Source organism: Tinamus guttatus, unplaced genomic scaffold (genome assembly GCF_059628265.1).
Source record: "Tinamus guttatus ecotype Peru unplaced genomic scaffold, ASM5962826v1 Tinamus_guttatus_pri_ptg000942l, whole genome shotgun sequence".
Lineage (NCBI taxonomy): Eukaryota > Metazoa > Chordata > Aves > Tinamiformes > Tinamidae > Tinamus > Tinamus guttatus.
Window position 1 is genome coordinate 908,543 of NW_028289476.1, and position 18,522 is coordinate 927,064.

At 57.4% G+C, this 18,522-nt stretch overlaps 4 protein-coding genes across 6 annotated transcripts; 1 reads left to right on the forward strand and 3 right to left on the reverse strand.

Moving 5' to 3' along the window:
• Nucleotides 1-73: 73 nt before the first annotated feature.
• TERB2 (telomere repeat binding bouquet formation protein 2) lies at nt 74-3,391 on the reverse strand. The gene is given in 7 exon segments (XM_088538197.1): nt 74-279; nt 729-820; nt 898-989; nt 1,166-1,239; nt 1,544-1,689; nt 3,060-3,141; nt 3,328-3,391. Coding segments are annotated over 7 exon segments (756 nt in total).
• Nucleotides 3,392-3,732: 341 nt separating this feature from the next.
• On the reverse strand, nt 3,733-7,192 carry TRIM69 (tripartite motif containing 69). The gene is made up of 5 exons (XM_088538198.1): nt 6,722-7,192; nt 6,129-6,224; nt 5,618-5,851; nt 4,459-4,606; nt 3,733-4,277 (listed from the first exon to the last, which is right to left on the reverse strand). Exons 1-5 carry the CDS (start codon nt 7,190-7,192, stop codon nt 3,733-3,735), a joined length of 1,494 nt encoding a protein of 497 aa, XP_088394324.1.
• Nucleotides 7,193-8,960: 1,768 nt separating this feature from the next.
• On the reverse strand, nt 8,961-10,859 carry B2M (beta-2-microglobulin). Its single transcript, XM_010227636.2, has 4 exons — nt 10,774-10,859; nt 10,355-10,633; nt 9,913-9,947; nt 8,961-9,164 (listed from the first exon to the last, which is right to left on the reverse strand). Exons 1-3 carry the CDS (start codon nt 10,838-10,840, stop codon nt 9,934-9,936), a joined length of 360 nt encoding a protein of 119 aa, XP_010225938.2. The 5' UTR covers nt 10,841-10,859; the 3' UTR covers nt 8,961-9,164; nt 9,913-9,933.
• Nucleotides 10,860-11,527: 668 nt separating this feature from the next.
• PATL2 (PAT1 homolog 2) lies at nt 11,528-17,754 on the forward strand. 3 transcript variants are annotated; one of them, XM_088538162.1, is made up of 19 exons: nt 11,534-11,557; nt 12,034-12,136; nt 12,311-12,633; nt 12,823-12,891; nt 12,978-13,043; nt 13,234-13,450; nt 13,553-13,605; nt 13,920-14,074; nt 14,247-14,330; nt 14,415-14,553; nt 14,826-14,946; nt 15,022-15,119; nt 15,503-15,547; nt 15,700-15,848; nt 16,041-16,215; nt 16,584-16,724; nt 16,816-16,913; nt 16,993-17,142; nt 17,646-17,754. In XM_088538162.1, the coding sequence occupies exons 1-19, from the start codon at nt 11,534-11,536 to the stop codon at nt 17,683-17,685; spliced, it is 2,250 nt and encodes a 749-aa protein (XP_088394288.1). In that variant the 3' UTR covers nt 17,686-17,754. The 3 variants fall into 3 exon arrangements, with proteins under 3 accessions (XP_088394290.1, XP_088394288.1, XP_088394289.1); XM_088538163.1 differs by having other exon boundaries at nt 13,234-13,401; nt 13,537-13,605; nt 16,056-16,215; XM_088538164.1 differs by having other exon boundaries at nt 11,528-11,557; nt 13,234-13,605; nt 16,056-16,215.
• The last annotated feature ends 768 nt before the right edge of the window (nt 17,755-18,522 follow it).

Sequence of the window (18,522 nt, forward strand, 5' to 3'; positions counted from 1 at the left end):
ATAGGTACCTGAAAGTCTAACTGGGTTGTTACTAAATGGATTGGAGCTCTATGTGCCCGGATGGATTGGAGCTCTATGTGCCCGGGAACGTTCCGGCAGAGCTGAATCGAGTTTTTGTTAGGAACGAGCTGCCTGGTACGTGGCATCTTCTCTTATATTTCGCACCAGAGCGAATGTTGGTGTCATTCTGGATCCAGTAGGCCGTGTATCCCGAGGCGCCGGGAGTGAAATCACGGAGCTCCCCGGTGTATTTCTGCATGTTGCGCGCAGAGGGGTAGCCTGCAAGCACGAAGCACGAGTCTCATCCTGGGAAGTCTGGGCTGCTCTTGGCAGACAAAACAAGAGCTGCAGGGGCGGGGGAAAAAGTGCTGTGGAGAGGGAGTGACTGCAGTGTGAATGGCCGTGCCGGGTTTTGCTCTGCAAGTTTTTAAGGGTGGAGATGGATTTCAGTTAGCACCCACCAAAAATAAGATTCTAAGATGGACTAGCCAGAAAGTTTTAACTACAGCAACCTATTGCTGCAGCACCACTCTGCATATTCACCTACACTGCAGAAATTAAGGGGACAAGCAGTGCAGAGGTATCAAAACCAGGACTGTTACAGCTGTTAAATGAAGCCTATTGCCATTTTTGAGTCTGGGTTGAATATGGGCCCTGCTTCATCAGCATCCCCTGTTGTTTTGGGGCATATTTTCTACTTTTAAACGCGTACCCGTTCTAAACTTTACCTGTCACCATGTTATTCACCGGGTATTCCCGAAGTGCGTGGTATGCGAATTCCTCCCGCTTTGTTTCTCTTGAAGCTGTTTTTCCTTCACGACTATTTTGGGGGAGAAAAGCTGGATGCGTCACTTCCCGCTGCGCGCGGTTCCCGACCACGGAGGACAAGGAAAATACCTTTCAGGCGGATCTAGTGCATCTTCCACCTCCTGCTCACTGTTTTTCCTCCCTGTCTCTGGTTCCTCAAGTCGACTTTTGCTGCACTGTGTCTATCAACAGAGTTAAATCAAGCCTGTGCGCCCGGTGCCTCCACGCAGTTTGCCAAGACAGCAAAGGCATGTTTGTGGCACAGCAGGGACATCGTCTTTACACATTTCAGGAGGTCCTGAGGTGATTTGATTCAAATGATTTTTTCTTTTTTATGGTCAGCACCACCTCTATGTACTTCTCATCTTACCTTTTCCGTAAGGGATTCATCCATCTGCTCCCAAATAAAACTACCGATTTTCCTTCTGATTTCTGCCATGAACAAAAGCAAATGAATATAAAAGCACTAGTGATACTGTCTAGTCACTGTCTAAGCAAACCCCTACCTGCAGAGGTAGTCACTAATGCACTCAGGAACATTAGTAGAAGCTCTCTGAATGGCATTGCTCACTTAGGCAATATAATAAACTAGGCATTAATTTCTTTATCCCCAGCAGGAGATTATCCCCCCACAGCAGCTATAACTGGAGCCTGATGTTATCATGACGTCCCCCAAAATGTCCGTGTTTATGAGGAATAATACAGCACAGAGCAAAAGCCAGCTCTTTACCCTAACCTTCTTGCAAGCAAGCAGGTGGCAGAATGAAGTGACCCAGAACTACCGACTGTTTCATTTCCGAGCTGGTATTTGCCCATGCAGAGAGATAACAAGAATGAAAAACCGTCGCTCTACCGTCCAAGTAATCTTGGCTCTCATGTATTCTGGAAGAGAGGGAAAAAAATAAAAAGGACATCTGGTTTCTAAAGGTAAGCTTGAAAAAAAAAAAAAAAGGCAAAACATAATTATCTTGGGCAGTGATTAATCTGGAAGGACAAGGCTAGCTGGCAGCTTCAGCTAAGGCATGATGATGTCTGCCCTTTAGTACCTAAAGAAACGCTGTTATTTTCTAGCTCTGAGGCTCATCACGAATACGAGGTTCAGCTCCCAGCTGCCTGGCACGGGTTTAGCACGGCCTGGAGGACGAACCCCGGGACCAGGTAAGTGCTGTTCTGCAATCCCCTGTCTGGATGTTTTGGAGCTTGGGGGAATATTGAAATATTTAATATTTAAAATTTTGCATAGCCATAGAAAAGGCTTCTGCCCCTCAAGTGGCAGCCTATACCTCACAGCCCAGCAGGATGGACAAGGGATTTTGTGGCTGATAGAAAATCATTATTCGAGGATCCTTTGGGTTCCCTTACCGTGGTCAGCACTGGTGATGACTGAAGGATTATAAAATCTAAGCCAACACTAAGCCATAATGTGTTGAGCCACCTGCTTATTCCAGTCTATAGGAGATCGGGTGCAGGACAGCAGGAGGAACTTGCACACTATCGTTCCCACCAATGCATCCGCACGATATTAAATGTATACAAATAGCAGGGGAAGAGCTCATATAATTTTTAGTTTGCTACTCTCCTGCAAAACATCACGTTTTAATCAAAAAAGCAGAAAAAAGGCAACAATTTAGCCCTTTTCCAGTTGGTATATAGACTTTTTTGTTAAATCTTAATTTTTATAAGAGTTAATTTGGGGGGAGGTGGGGGTGCTTCCTTATTTACACTGTGGCTGCAGGGGGTGACATCAGCTCAGTATTTAGCCTCCCCCCGGCCAGGTATTTTATTGGGTTTGTTCAAAGTTGGTCAAAAGGTGGAAACGGCAGGATTAAGCTCCTGCATCAAAAGGGCTGCGGTGCGCTCAGGCGCTCGGCCCTGCGCGGAGGGCCAGCCCCAAGGTTAAGGACAGCGGGATGGTGGCGGTGGTGGCAGCGGCGCTTCCTCCCGCGCACAGTTTTATCAGCGCCGTCTTGCTCCGCTTCCCACGCCGAACCGCCGGTGCGTTGGCTCCGATCGGCTGAATTTTTCCTGCCATTTCATGTTTTGTCTGTGAAGCTCTGAGCGGAGGTACTGGAATTAGCGCTGGCTCGGGCTGCACGTGGCAGAAACCCCCCACCCCAGACCGCGGTAGGATTTGAAAAAACATCACCCTGGTTTTTAGTGGATGTAAAAAGAAAAGGTTTAAAAAAGGCTGTTAAGGGGCAGGGGGGAAACCGAGAGGCCTGGCCGTGGCGGGGATGGCGGCGGGCGGCTACCTCCGCGTGTCGGGGTGTGTGGCGTCGCTGCTGAAGAGGTAATGGGCGTCCTCGTGCCGGGCCAGCGTCCCCCCCTCGGCCTCTGCAGAAGAGACCAGCGTGAGGCCGGGGTGGCAGCTCGCTGTCTCCCCAGCCTCCCCCTGGAGAAATGGCAGCGTGTGCCGCACGGCCGCGTCCCCTCCCCATCCCCTCCGAGGGGCTGTGCCCCGTGCCCGAGGTGGCTCTGTCCCTGAGGGGGTGACCCGTCCACACTGGGGAACCCCCTCACCCCACAGCTCCCGCAGGCCCGGGCTGACACTGCGGGAGAACCAGGCGCGGCGGCCTCGGAACATGGCGGCCACGCTGAGGCAATGGCCGCGCTGAGGCAACGGCCGCGCTGAGGCAATGGCTGCGCGGCGCCGCCTGCCCCGAGGCGGGAAGGGCCCCGGGGCTCCTGCCGGGCACCCTCCCCGCCCCCTGCCTGCCCCAAAACCTCCCCGTTTTCGGGACTCTCGCCCTGGTATCTGAACCGCCCCCCACCACCATGAAACCAGTGGGGAGAGTTATAAATCAAACGCCGGGTGCACAAGCAGTCCGTAATGGTGTTCTGGAAACGGTGCGTCACAGACTGTGTGTTTGGCTCTCTTGGACGCCATGGAGCAGCGCTGGGAGGCAGCGCTGGTAACGCTGCGCGCTAGGTCTTGGTGGAAAATACCCGCAGCGGGTGGCTGTTTTCCCCAGCCTCGTTCAGGCCTGGGCAGAAGTAGGGGTAGAGCGTCTCCGTGAACGTGTCCCTGAACGTGTAGATGTGGGACATGGCGTGAGCTTCGTAAAAGGACACTTGCCCGCCCTCGTAGTCGAGATACACACCGACCTTAGTGATGCCCGCCTGCAGGAGCAGCCCTTTGGTGGGCACGTCCAGCACTTTAAGTTCATGGCCGTTTCTCAACATGATGACCCAGTAGCCTTCTGCGGGCGAGAGCGGGCGCCTCTTCTTGCGGTTGATGGAGCCTTTCACCACTCCCAAGGTCCACTTGGTCTTCTTCTCCACCTCTACCTCCCAGTAGTGTTTCCCTGTGCTGAAACCTTCGGCTCCCAGCACAGCGATGCTGGATTCAAACCTCTCCGGGGTGATGGGCAGCAGCTGTTTGGTGTCGCTGTGTCTCACGCTGGTAAGATCTGTGGACAGCACAAGGTTGGGGTGCGCTGTTGTGGGGTCCAGCGTTATCAAGGATAGGCCTAGGGTGGAAAGGAGAAGAAGAAAAACTTGGTGAAGGAAACGCCTCGCGAGGCTCTTCATATGGAGGACCAGATTTTGTAGTAATGAGGATACTGAGGCTCTTCAAGTTGATGCTCTGCATGAGTTCCCCTTACAGCTGGTGGCAAAGCCCATGGGGGTGACCAAGCCGCATCTCCTTACCTGGGCTGAGTATGGATTTCATCTCCTTCCACGCGGCGTACTGGACGGGCCCCTTGAATTGCCCCGGGCTGAGCTCACGGCACACGAGCTGACCCTCGGACAGGCCATGGGCTTTCTCCTGCAAGCTGAGCGGGCGACAAGTCATGCTCTCAGTTAGCTTGGGAGTGTGGAGAGCAGGAAATATAGGAGAAATCCAGCTCGGTAGCTGGGTTTGCCAGGTTCAGCTGGACTGCACGTGGTCGAGACACGGCCACGGCATGGCCGGCTTCCCGCCACGCTCATGGTTTGTGCAGAATGTTTTCTGCTCACGGATTTTACTACTTCAGCAAAGCTGGATATGCCCAAGTATGCCCATATTCAAGTTACATGATTATTCATAGTGAAATGCAACGTAGAAAGACAGACTCTTTGCTGCTTACTCATTTTTAGGGAGTTTTTTTAAACAACCCGAATAATTATTTTCTGCATGCACTTACCAGTTCATGAAGGCCTTGATGCCCTGTTAAACAAAAGGCAAGAGGAGGTGTTGAGCAGGGGTGCCATCGCCAAGGGAAGCCCTGGTTAGTTGAGCTCAAATCGGTACCTGGTGCTCTGGGCACCGGGCAGCCTTCCCCTCACAATTGCAGCATGAGCGTTTCTCCTAACACTTTGTGCCTGGAGCGGATCCCAAACTCATTCCCACCAGAATTGCCTGAGTCACAAGCCATGCCAGCCGGCAGCATTTCTCCTTCCTGGGGGAACACTGGATTGCCAGGAGCTACACACGCACTTGGCCATGGAGTTGGGCCTCCAGGCTTTAGCTAGGGAGATTTTGGTGAATCCTGAATCCTTTCTTCCCTTACTGATTTCCTACCTGGACCACATGCATTTCTCGCCACTGTGAAATTTCTACAGTTAGGAGCTTATTCCATACAGGTGTCCTTGGTGATAACCCACAAGATGTGTCAGAAGCCGGTTTATATTTTGAAGCTTGGTCTTCAGAACTCATCCATAGAGAATTGTAAGGTTACAAATAATTACTAAACATAATTACCAAACTCTCCTTTGTTGTTCCCCATCCCTTCTTTCCAAGGAAGCCCCACATCCCCCAGGTTCTCTCTTTGCTAACCCACTCTTCCCTTTTCTGATTTTTTTTTAAATCTAAACCTCAATTTCTCACTGTTAGGAAGCTGGTGGAGTTGTGACGGTAGAGCCGGGACTGAATGTGAGTCAGTATCTCTTTTGCTTGGTTCCACTTTTCTTGGAGGACACTCATATTGAGCTGCATGTCCTGAAGAAAGACTTTCCCCTTCTCCTGCAGCTCATCCATTAGCCTTTTCTCTCTGTCATGGAGGAACTGGTGAAGCTTGAAAAACTCTAAAGAGATGTTCTGTTGAAGAAGCAACCTGTTCTCCTAAAAACACAGATTCTGTGTTAACCTGGGAAATACTTTGCTCTCAGCAAAATTGCTTATAACTCATAAACCACCAATGAGACTTGTTGCGTGCTTCGTACTTACCCAGGTAGCCTACACCAACCCTACCCCCCTGAAAGACTGGAGAAGCTTTTCACCAAAAGGCACTGCTGGTTACGAGCCCTGATCTACGCCACGGCTGTGCCGGGGCGCCTGTGGGGCCTCCTTGCTCTGGAGGAGCCCCAGCGGCTTCGTCTGCCACGCGAATGCCACTCACCAGGTGGGACGCGATCTGCTCCTTCTGCCTTTGCCACAGGGGCTTCAGCTTGTGTGCGGTGGACTCCACTCGGCTCCTAATTAGGATCAGGTTTTCCTGTTGGCGTGACACACATGGCTGTCACCCTGGGAGCCTCCTCAGTGCCCCGGGGAGCACAGGGCAAACTCCTTCTCTCGACTTAAGATATGGGAGAAGAGGAATAACTGGAGGCGGATGTGCCTGCACGATGGGTGCGTTGCCGCAACATCACAGTGGTTCATACTGTCAGCAAAAAGCAGCACTTAATTGAAAGATCTCAGCTCGGATAAGTACCCTGTAAGCAAGCAGACCCCTCTGCCCAGCCACAGACCTACTGCTTTTGCTTGAAATCTCGTAGACAAGAGCTTTTCTTCCCCCACAGCCCAGGTTCTCGTGTGGAAATCCTGCAGGACCGTTGCTCAGGGCAGGGTTGGCCTTGAAGGCCAAGCTTTGCAGTGCCTCAGTAGGACAAATGTGAGGAGCTTTTTCAACACAGAGGACCGACTACATCCAAATTCATTTGCTTCAAGATCAAATAACGAGCCAGCGCCTCACCGCGTTCACAGGGTACCCACCATGTAGTGCTGCACGGCCTCGGAGACGAGCAGGAACTGGTCGCTTTGCTCCTTGGCCGCCTCTCGGCAGAGGAAGCAGGCCAGTTTTCCGTCCAGTTTGCGGAAGAACGTGAGCGGTTTGCCGTGCTGGCCGCACTTCTCCTCGCCCTGCTCCACCTGGAAGCCCTTGAGGCTCTCCAGGGCCTTCGCCAGCACCGTGTTTTCTATGTACTGCCTGTCTGGGACCTCGGCCTGGCACTGTGGGCAAGCACAAGCCGCCTGCTCGGCCCAGGCGTTTGTGAGACACGACTTGCAGAAGTTGTGGCCGCAGGGCAGAATCAGTGGCTCTGTGAACCACTTGAGGCAGATGGTGCAGGACAAGTCCTTGCTGAAGAGGTCGGCCGGCAGCGCCGCAGGAAGGTCGGGCAAGCTTTCCAGCTCACGGATGGACGTCGGCAAGGGAAAGACTACGGCCGCGCTGGGTGACACCATGGCGGGAGAAAGCAGCTCGGATCGAAGCGAAAAGCATGTCCTACCAGAGAGAGGTGACCGCAGTGAGCTCCTGCCGCAGCCAGGTGAGGCGAGGGGTGACGCTGCTCCAGATCCAGGCCTCTGAGGAGAGACAGGTCCCAGCCCGCCGCCCAGGGCAACCCCGGCATCCCCATGATCCCCATCCCGTGGCCTTGGCGGGCTCGTGCTACCCACAGCCCGGGGCTGACCTTGGTTGTCGGTCTGTCTGAGCGGGCGGCTGTTGGAAGGTTCTGGAAGGGGGTGGTGGTCCCCGGTGACAGCCCCGGAGCAAGGTGACTAATGACATCCCATCCACTCTCACAGGACAAGAGGCACCGCAGGCACCTTGTTTTGATGTTCAGCAGAAAGTCAGACACGGGGACTGTCCCCCATGGTGCCTGCATCCCGCCTACCGCCCTTGGGATAATGCCGGAAAAACACAAGAACAATGGGAGAGCAGGAACGTAAATCCCTGCACTCAATTGCTGCCAAGCGGTCTGAAAGACTAAGATTAGAATTGATTTCTTGAGAGAAGATTCCTCTCTTAGAAGAAACATAAAGAGCACTTTGCTCCCAGCGTTTTTGGATCATTTTAATCAGAAGCCAAGAGAGACTTGCAGTAAACAACTCAGTTTTGCCCCAGATGTGTTTTCAAGCAAAGCACATGGAAGACACAGGTTAGTGTCAGACAGGGTTTCTCTTCACCTTGCACAGAAAGCAATGGTAATGGAAGAGGCTATGGCAGCAGGCCAAGATCATGAGGGAATGTTTGATCTTGGCAGTTCCAAATCACCGTAAATCATAATATTCCACCGCAAAATAAGTGTGATGGACCACTTGCTCCAGGTTGAATGTACTTACTAGGAAGCCTTGTTCATGCATCTGCAGAAATCCAATCCTCCCTAATAGTGGTGAAGTAATTGTATTCACCCTCCCATAAAATAAAAGCAGATCCATCGTGGCTACACAGGCTACAGGGTTCTGCTGGGTAGCTTCGATAGCACCAGCCTTTTGGGGAAGCTCTCATCCAAACCTTGTTCGACCTGAGGTGTGACACAGGAGCTGACCCTCAGCTAGATTTCCTCATTATTGGGTCAAACCACTCGCGGGAGAGAGGAACATTTGGGAAGTGAAAGCAGCCGCCTCGTCTCAGCCCAGCTCGAGTCCGCACGTTCAACGCTCTCCACCAGGGTGTCCACTTTAAGCCTTCTCCCCGGGACAAACCCAGAAGCAAGCACAGTTCTTCATGCTGCCCTAGTGAAGTATGTGCCTCCTATTCAGAAAGACAGCACTCACTCAAATTTTCCAATTTTATTTAGGTAAAATACTCCATACAATTCAGAACATGAAAAAAGTTGCATCATCTTTTAATTGGTAATGTAGATACAGAGTTAACATGCACAGAGAATGCCTAGCTAGCACCTGCCTCTAAGGCAGCTAGTATTTTAATTAAAAGCTTTAGTAATTGCTCTTGAAAGTGCTCCTACCAACCCACACAGCTGGGGATGCAGCCAAAACTATCAGGGCAAGCATATGTCACAAATGGGCAGGACTTTCAAAAGTCTCAACGGAACAAATTTATATTGTACATCTCTAGAAGGGTCAAATCATTTACAAAAATTAGATTCCTTGACAATCAACTCATTCTGGAGCTCCACCATAACTACCAGTTCGGGGCAGCTTCTACAGTGCTGCTGTGTTTGAGGATCATCTGCCTCACAGGCAGAGAGCCCTCCACATGATTTCCTCCCATCTTAACTCCTCAGTATTTTAATTCCATGGTGAAGAAGGCAGGGAATATAACTCAGCAAGTTAATGCATTTTCAACCCTAGCGGACAGCATTCTACGGAGAAGGCATTTTGTGCGCAGTCAAGATGACTCATCTTCATTATCAAGCGGGACGTGAAGAAGGGACAGACACTTAGGCTGATTTCAGCTTGGAAGCTGTGAAACCTGTGTCAGGAAGAGATTAGTGATGTCAGTCACTCCGCTCATATCTTCTAACTTCATTTTCAAACACTCCAGTGTTTTCCATGTGTGAACTCACACTCCCACCTTCCCACCCTGCAAAAATCTGCTTTTCTATCCCCTATTCTATGGGGGCCTTAATCTTCAACAAATGCTGCTCTGTTATGAAAAACAGAGTTTTCCACCCCAAATCCCATCCATGATGACAGTCTCACTCTATAGCCTGCTCTTGCCTCTAATGCTCCAGCTTCTAGCTCCTTGCCCTCAAGCTCCAGCAAAGTCCGTGTTGTCCCTGCCTCGGGAATCCCACGCTCCCAAGCTGACACTTCACTCTTCCCAGAGCCTCGTGCAGAGTTAACCAGGGCCTTCCTTCCTCAGGAGGCAGCAAAGCCTCTAGGGGAATTCCTGGGTACTACAACTTCCCTCTGCTAGGCCACAGGCAGCACCAGGGGATGCAGAGCACTCTGAAAATTCGGAAGGTATCTAGCAGACATGCCACGGAAGCAGGAATTAGGTTTTTTTTTCCCCAAAGGGCTGCTTTCTTTTGAGCCAAGAGGATTCTTGGAAGGTGTTGTCTAGGCATCATCGTACGTTGACTCATGTAATTCAGGGCAACCTGGATTACTGGCACCACCATACAGAGTGTTTTTGTTGAGGGTTACTTTTGTTCTTCAGCTCTGCAAGCGATGGCCTTGCCCCCACAGACCATGTTCCAGGGCTCAGAGTAACTTACCACAGCTATCCCAAGCACAGCCTAGAAGTCTGGATCTGCAGGAAACAAAGGCAGAGCCTCAGGCGTCGTTCACAGCAAACACAACCCCCCCTTTCACCGCAGCCCACACTTCTGCACAAAGCAGAGCTGCCCTGACTAGGCTGCGCATGCTTGTTGGAATGGACTGCACTGAAACCCCACTCCCCGATCCTTTTCATGACCCAAGATTCAAGCCATATGATGAGAGGGGCGATTTCATTAAGCGCAAATCTAAACGTTAAGTGCTGGTCTCTTTAGACCTGCTTCAAAGCCAAAGATCACCCCATTACCAGCCATACCCTTCCTTAGGGCTCCTTCACCTAGGAGGTCAAGGAACCAGCTACCTCCAGACCTCCCCTTATATCTGAACCAGGTCTTTTCTTCTAACTTATTCTTTCACAAGCAAGCAGAAAATCCACAATACCCCATTTGAAAGTCTGCGGCTCCGTGAGGGCGACATGCTCCACCCTGCAGGTGTACACGCCACTTTTGGTGGGGACGAAGGTGGCGTAGGCCAGGCGACGGAAAGTCCAGTTGTCGCTGAAGGACATGTCAGAGTACTGCACGTCCGCCATGGGCTTGCCATCCTGCAGCAGGGTGATGTTGATCTTGGGAGGGTGGAAACCCTCCGCATAGCAGTTGAGGACGTTTGTGTCACCGAATGTGACTGGGTGGCGGGAGTAGACCTGCACTTTGGGCGCCTCTAGAAAGGACAGAGCGTTGGGTGAGCGTTGGGGCCATGATGGGCTGACCACCCCCACCAAGGACCGGGTCTCCCACCAGTCCCTCACCGGTAACCGTCCCCCCAGCCCCATGCCGGCCCCCCTCGACCCCCGGGCTCACGCTTGGCCTCCAGCAGGCTGACGACGGCCACCAGCAGCACCAGCAGCGTCTTCAGCACCCGCTCCATGACGCCGGCTCTGACTGGCGCGCCCGCACGCCCGCCGCTCTATTTATACTCGCGGCCGCGCGCGGCCAATCAGCTGCGCCGCCGCGCCGCGCGCGGCCAATCGGCGGCGCCGCAGCCCCGGGCGTCATCGGTCTCCGGGCAGAAGCGGCGCGCAGAGGTTAGCCGAGCCGCTTTCGCTTTCGGTTGCGCGGGCCGCGCCCTGACAGCGAGAACCACCCCCTCTTTTCCCGGTCCGGTTCGGCCCGGCGGGATCCCCCGGGTGACTGGTGACTTCACGGCTCTGCCGGCACCTCACTCTGATTCGCGGGGGGTGGGTAAGGCCCCGGGGAAGACGCGTCCTCGAGCGAGGACCGCGGGGAGCACCGGGTTCCCTTGCTGGGGAGCACAGCTATAGTGAAAGTCACACTAAATACCATATAAGCGCTAAGTGACGTATGCGCTAAGTGACGTACACACGGTGACCTGCACCGAGACAAGATTGCAGACCCCTAGTGGCCACTGGCGTCGCCCCCCGTGCGGGAGGCCACCGCCTGGCCGCGCTCCGGAGTGCAGCAAGCGCGCGCTGGCCGTGGAGGCCGCCATGTTGTACGGCGGACGGCGCGAGCGTGCGCATGCGCACGAGCGGCGGCCCGTAAAAGGCGTGTGGCGGGCGCGGGGCGGCCCGCGGAGGGCGGCGGCGGGCGGCGCCGCGGGATGGCGGAGGGCGGCGAGCCCGTCGTGAGTGCCCGCCCCGGGGCCGCCTCCCCGGCCCCTCGGCTGCCCCGCTCGCTGCTCCTTGGCGCTAGTGCCTGCCTGAGGGCACGTGCCCGTCGTGCCTCTGGTGGCAGCGTGTTCACTCTGAAGCCTAATGGTGTTGCGCCGGTGCTGACTGGGCTGGGGGGGAACAGCCCTCCTCCAGTGCTCAGCTGCTTGCTTGTGTCAACCAAGCAGGTCCTTGCTGAGGCTGGCAAGTGAATGGCTGACCTCTCACGGCTGGTACTGGGGGTCCAGCGCTGCTGGCTGCTCCTTCCCTTTCTACCTAAGGAGTGAGCCCTGGGGCTCTCAGGTCACCACAGTGCAGTGCCTTCCATGGACTTGGGGAAGGGGGGAGAGGGGCTGGGTACTTCCCCCAGCAGCCAAGGTAGTTTAGGGGTGCCCTTTCCTGGCCTCCATTAATGGGGGCCCTGCTGCCTTCCCCTTCTTACCCTGCTCAGATCTTAGAGGATTACCTGCTGGTGGAAGATGCACCTCTGCTGGAGGAAATGGCCGAGGAGGATGAAGAGTTTGACCTGTACAACGAGATGACTTTTGGGTTAGGTAAGGCTGAGGGGAGGCCTAAGGCTGGGGAGGTTCAGCTGTGCTGTGGGCACTGGGGTTTCAGCTGCAGCTTAGCACCTGGTGAGGATGAGATGGGTGGTGGGGAGGCTGCAGCCTTGGTGAGGAGCTGGGCTGGGAGTGGAACCCACTGCGTGCTCTGCTTCTCCCCGCAAGATCACGACTCCACCGAAGAGGATGTTGCAAAAGCCCTGGTGCTTTCAGAGAAGAGCCCTGAGCTGGCTGGGGTGGAGGAGGCCAAGGCCACTGAGGAGCTGGAGCCCAGAGCCCATGAGGAGCAGCTGCTGCTGGAGGAGCTGGGAGAGCCCCAGGGGGAAGGAGCACTGGAGCTGGAGGCCGAGCAGGTCGACTATATGGAGGAGGAGGAGGAGGAGCTGGGCACTGAGGAGCCAGAGGAAGAGCAGGAGCCTGAGGAGGAGCCCAACGACCTGGGAGACCCAGCGGTGATGAGAGCCGTGCAGAGCAAGCCCCCACTAGAGGTGATGCACGAGTGGGGCAGGAGGGTGACCTGCTGTCCCTGCCCGGCCACCTTCCGCTCGTTCCTCCCTCCCAACCAGCCTTCCCGCTGCCTCTGGGCATGGGAAGGGGGTGGCTTTGCCCCTGTTCATGTTGGGCGAGGGAGGCTCTGGGGCTGAGAGCACCTCTCTTTTCCCTGTCTTTGCTCCTAGAGCCAGGACTCGGCGGTGCTGGACAGCAGGATCGGCTCTGCCTGGGCAGAGTTTGGCAAGGAGGACGTGGTAAAAGCACTCGGTTTCGGGCAGTGCCGCCTGCCTCTCTCTCCCGTGGGTGCCTCTTGCCTCGCTCACCCGCCTGTGTCTTTCAGCTGGCCGTGGATCCTGCTGCGTGGAGCTCCTGCCCCGGCAGCCTCCCGCCCCACCACGTGCTGGAGGTGGGTGCCCTCTGGGTGGAGTGGCTGAGGGCCTCCGGACGTGCCCCCAGGGCCACCTGAGCCCGTGGCCGAGGTTTGGGTCCCAAGTGGGTCCAAAGCTCAGGGTGGAGCTGCGGCGAGTGCAGGGCAGCTCCAGGGCCTCCCGCGCTGCCCTGGCTCCTGCCCCCATCTCCCGTGGCCTCTCCCACAGGACAAAGCCATCCTGCAGGTCCTGGAGCGGCCTCCTCCTGCCGCCAACGTGGCCCTCGACTTCCTGGGCTCCCCCGTGCAGAGGGGCTTCGCGGGCTCGCCCAGGCTCAAGCGCCCCAACTTCCGAGTGATGTCCCCCAAGTCCTTCCCCCAGCGCTTCCTCCGGCAGGTAACTGCGCTCTGCCCATCTCGGTGTCCAGGGAAGGGCTCCTGCTCCCTCCCTGCCGCGACCGTTCCCAAGAGAGGAGCAGGCTGGCCCTCCGGGCAAGCGTGGCCAGTAAGCGCTCTGCTCTCCTGCCCGCAGCAGCCTCCTCTCGTGGCTCGGCCCTTCACGCCGCCTCGCCGGCCATCTTCTCTCTTGGCTTCCAACCAGGTAAAGCTCGGGGCTGTGCACAGCTGGTCACCTGCCCCACACACCCTTCTCAGTGGTTGTCTTGATGGGGAAAGCGGAGTCACCTGTGTAGCTGTTGCTCTGCGGCTGTCTCTACTCCGGGTGTCCCGACCTGTGGGTGTTGGGCTCAGTGCTGTGCTTGGTGTTGCCGCATGAACATTAGGAACGGAGCTGGGGCAACGCAGTCCCTCAAGCTTCGTGGCCACTGCTCAGTGCACCCAGCAGGACGCCAGCTTTGGGTGCTGGGGGACACCGGCAGGAACAGGGCCGGGACCCCCCACGCCACTCTCTTGCAGGCCGCGGGGTTTGCATCTCCAGCGCCTTTCAGGCCCGTGTCGCCCAACCTCGGCACTGCGCCACGGCCTCTCACCATGCACTTTGGCCCCATGTCCCCGTCGCTGGATGCCTCTCTCTTCTTCAGCCCATCAGCCAGCGGCCAGCTGAACCTCAGGTAGCAGAAAGGCGAGCAGCAGGAGGAGGAGGAGGGTTGCTTCAGCCTCACCCGGAAGGCTGGCCATTCCCTGGGGACGGCTCCTGGGGGGCAGGTGCTGGGCCTGCAGAGAGGCCCTGGAGCCAGCGCCGTGTTTGCCCTGTCCTCAGCCCTTGTCTGGCCTCCTTTGCAGCGCGCCCAGCCACATGACGCAGCTGCACCCCCAGCACCAGCGGATCCTGACGCAGCGGCAGCAGCAGGGCGGGCAGGCGCAGAGGTGAGGGGGTCCCGGGTCCCCGGAGCAGGGGGTGCTGCTGAGGCTCTGTGCTGTAACGCCCGGGTGCCATCTCTTCTGTGACAGTGTCTCCCCCAAGAAGCTGTGGGCTCCTAAAGTAGACCCTTACGGTGGGCTCATGACAAGCAAGGAAAAGGACTGGGTCATCAAGGTGCAGATGATCCAGCTCCAGAGCGAGAACATGGATGATGACTACTACTACCAGGTGAGCGGGTGGAGAGAGGGGGTGACACCAGCTGGCCTTAGCCAAAAGCTCCTCCGGGGCAAGTCCAAGCTTCCCAGGGTTCTGTGCTGTGCTGGGTCTTTGCGGTTGGCGCTTCCCAGCTCTGGCATCCAGAGAGTGCCCGGGCTGCTGCTGCTGAGGCCCATCCGCAAGCGGCCTTGGAGCATCCGGAGCGGTGCAACCCCAGGGACACAGCGAGGCGCCCCGCCAGCTCCCTCTGCCCTTTCCTCCTGCCTTTCTGCCCGTCCTTGCAGACCTATTACCACCGGCTGGAGCACAAGCAGGCAGAGGAGGAGCTGCTCGGAGGACGCAACAAGCAGGAGCCCCCCAAGCTGGTCACGCCGTTTATCCAAAAAGTGGAGACCTACGACTCGGGTGAGGGGCTGGGGGAGCGGGCGGGCGCCGTGGGGCGCGCGGGGCACGCGCTCAGCCTGCCCACCTCTCCCACAGTGGTGCGCATTGCAGGCTCGCTGGGCCAGGTCGCTGTGTCCACCTGCTACAGCCCTCGCCGCGCCATCGATGCTGTGCACCATGCCCTCGTGGAGGAGGTATGTGGGGGGCTGTGGGTGCCAGGGATGCCTGGGGCCACAGCTCCAGGCTCTCCCTAGACCCTGGAGCAGCTTGGCAGGAGCTGCAGGAGCTTGGGGTGCTATGCTCGTGCTGGATGCTGCCCTGGCTTTCCACACTGCCCTTAGCATGGGATGGGCGTGCAGGTGGACTGGGTGACACCTAGGTGGGTGACAGGTCCCCAGTGTGTCCCACGCTGAGAGAAGGGGCTCTGGGCCGTCTGACCTGACCGTGGTCTCCTCTGTGGGGTTGCTGTGTGTCCTGAAGCCACGTCTGGTCCCCAGGGAGCAGCTGGGTCAGCGCCCTGCTGACGGCGCTGTCTGGTGCTGGCTCTAACTGTGCCTTTCTTTCTCCCCTCCTGAAGGCTGCGGGGAGCCACCGTCTTCGAGCGCTGAACAGGATTGAGAGGGTGAGCGGGCAGAGGCCTTGTCGAGGCCTGCACAACAGCAGGGCCAGGGCAGGATGAGGCTGATCCTTGCTCTCTGCCACAGCCATGTCTCCAGACACACGGGGACAGGAGGATGCTCCAAGCTGCTCCTTTAGCTTGTGCTGTTTCTCCAGATGTTCCTGCAGCTGCTGGAAGTAGAGGAGATGCAGCGGAAGATGTCTCTGGCCTCAGAGGAGCAGCAGCCCTGCTTTGAGGAGCAGAAGAGCCAAGAAGTGGAGCGCATCTACCAGACCCTGAAAATCAAGGCCTGCAGCAGTGAAGAGTGAGTTGTGTCGCAGTGCAGGGAGTGGGTGGCACTTCCTGACCCATGCAGGGCTCTGACTGGCATGGGCCACCCGTTGTGGGTGGATGGGAATTTCTGGGGACTGGGGTGGGGCTGGATTTCTTCCTTGGTTTTGGTCCCTCTCCTAAGCCAGGGGGTGGGGTTCCAGGTCCCCAGGGCCTATATGAACAGAGCCTTCCTCCCCAGGGAGGCAGAGGACGAGTTCCTACAAGTCTTGTGTGTTCGGAAGGGCAAGAAGCTGACAGCTCGGCTGCTGCCCCACCTGGCCGAGGAGCAGGCAGAGAAGATCCTGCTGACCATCACCCACCACCTGCCCTTCCTCATGAAGAAGGACGTGCTGGACGAGGCGAGCATCTCAAGTCAGGGCAGGGGGGAATCCAAGGCTGCAGCCTCCTCACCTTGCTCTTCCTCGGAGCACCCTATTGCTGGGTCCCAGGAAGCCCAGGTGGCTGGTGGGGTTGGCATGATGCAGGGGGAGAAGAGGCTCTGGATGCAGAGGGCAGGCTCTTGGCCTCACTCCTCCTCTGGGGAGGAGAGGAAAGGTCCCCAGGAGGGATTAAATAAAGCAGTCCTGGCTGCGGTTCTCCGTCAAGGGAGAGCCCTTCTGGTCCTGCACGTCCCTGTGCAGGTGCTGGGATGGGGCTCGAGACTGGGGCTGTGGCTGTGATGGGTCAAAGGGTCTCAGATCCTTGTTCTCCCCTCTGCCCTGCCCAGTCTCTCCCCCTGCTCTACGGCCCTCTCAATGAGCTGGTGGGCAGGACGACCTTCAGCAAGCTCATTGAGGTGCTGCAGGAGATGACCAGGCCTCTCCCCGAGTCCGCCGAGCTCCCGCTCACCTTGGCCCTGAAGAACCAGGTACACAGCCCCGAGGAGAGCAGATCCACTTAGGATCCCGAGCCCTGTGGGGACACCGTGGTGATAGGGTGCTCCTCCTTGTTCCCTGCAGTTTGGGATCTCTCTGCTCTACGCCCTGCTGAGTCACGGCGAGAAGCTGCTGTCCTCCGACACGCCGCTGGAGCCGCACACGGGGGACTTCGAGAAGTGGTGAGGACCCATCCTGGCGGGACAGGGCGTCGCTGCCTGGCGCGGGGGGTCACGCTCACTATGGCACTTGTGTCCCCAGGACTGACACTGTGTTCCTGGTTGCTCGGGAACTCTCTCAAGTACCCAAGACCTCCCTCGTGGAGCCTCTCTTCTTGCCCAGCAACCTTCTCTCGCTCTTCTGCCGCTACCTGGACAAGCAGACCATCCACCACCTGGAGGCCAAGATGGAGTGAGTATTGCCTGGCCCCTGCCAGCGGGCTGGACATCCTGCCTCTTTCTGTTCCCTTTTTGGCTCTGCAGAATGAGCAGGGGCTGGTGAGGGGTGTTGCAAGGGGGTCTGATGGGGGCTGTGCCCTGGGTGAGGAGCATGATATCACATCTGCCCAGGCTTCTCACCTGGAGCTGTGGCTGTGATGGGTCCCAGGGCCTTGCTGCTCCCTTAGGAGCCCCCTGGGAGGCACCAGGGCTGCTGCTCCTCTTGCAGCTTTGCTCCTGCCCATGCTTGGACGGTGATCCCAGGACCTTGCAGGTTGGTACTGGGTTTTTGCTGTTGGGGCACACAAGTTGCAAGCTGCCTCCCGAGCTCTGCCATGCCCTATGAATCACACCATCCTGGTCACAGCTGCTGGCCATCCCTGTGGCTCCAGCTCTTCTGCGAGGCAGCTCTGGCTAGATGGACAGATGCCACCCCTGGGAGTGACAAGCTGCTGTTTTGTCCCGTTTTCCCCACAGGTGCTCTCCACTGCCATCGGAGGCTGCCATGCCCTGCTGAAGCCCCAGGAGCATGGGAAGAGCCAGGAGCGGGCAGGGCCCCTATGCGAGGACTCGGAGCTGCGACACATTCTACCCTGGTGCAGGGCACGTGGGGTTGCGCTGGGCGCGGGCAGGGCCGGCGCTCCGGGGCCGAGCCGGGCCTGCCGCAGCGCCGGGCAGCACAAGCACGGGACACGCGGGTAACTTATTTGGCCGTCTCCCCCTGTGCCACTGAGCCTGGGGTCTGAGGCAGGTCAGCAGAGGGGCGCTGGGAGCACCGGGGGGTGAGTGAGTGTGTATACAGCACTCAATAAAATAAAATGGTGATTAACGAGCCCCCTGCCCTCTGCTCTGTCCGTGTCCCCGCTCCTGGCCTTAGGGGGACCTTGGAGCCTGGGGAGGGAGGGACACCCTGATGCAGGTCCCCCCCATGCAGGAGGGGCATCAGGAGGGAGAGAAGCTGGCTGCAAGGGGTGGTTGGTAAAGGCGCAGGTACGGGAAAGCTGAGGATGATGAGGGGAAGAGAGGGGACAGCCCCAGGGGCTTGGGAACAGAGGCCAGGGCACCATGAGGGCCTCCTGAGGATGCACCTGCAGAGCTGAGGGTGTGGGACACCCGGTCCTGTCCCGAATCAGGGGAGGGGTGAAACGGCTCCAACGAGTCCGTGGAGACGCTGGGGGCGGCCGGGGCTGCCGCAGGCCGAGGTCGTCCCCGGGGAACGGGGCTGCTCCCGGGCCCCGCCCCCTGCCCCCCCCCCGCGGCGCCGCCTGGCCCCGCCCCCTGCCCGCCCGTGTGTGGCCCCGCCCCGCTCGTGGCCGTTTCCATGGGGAGGCAGCGACGCCCGCCGGAGGCCGCA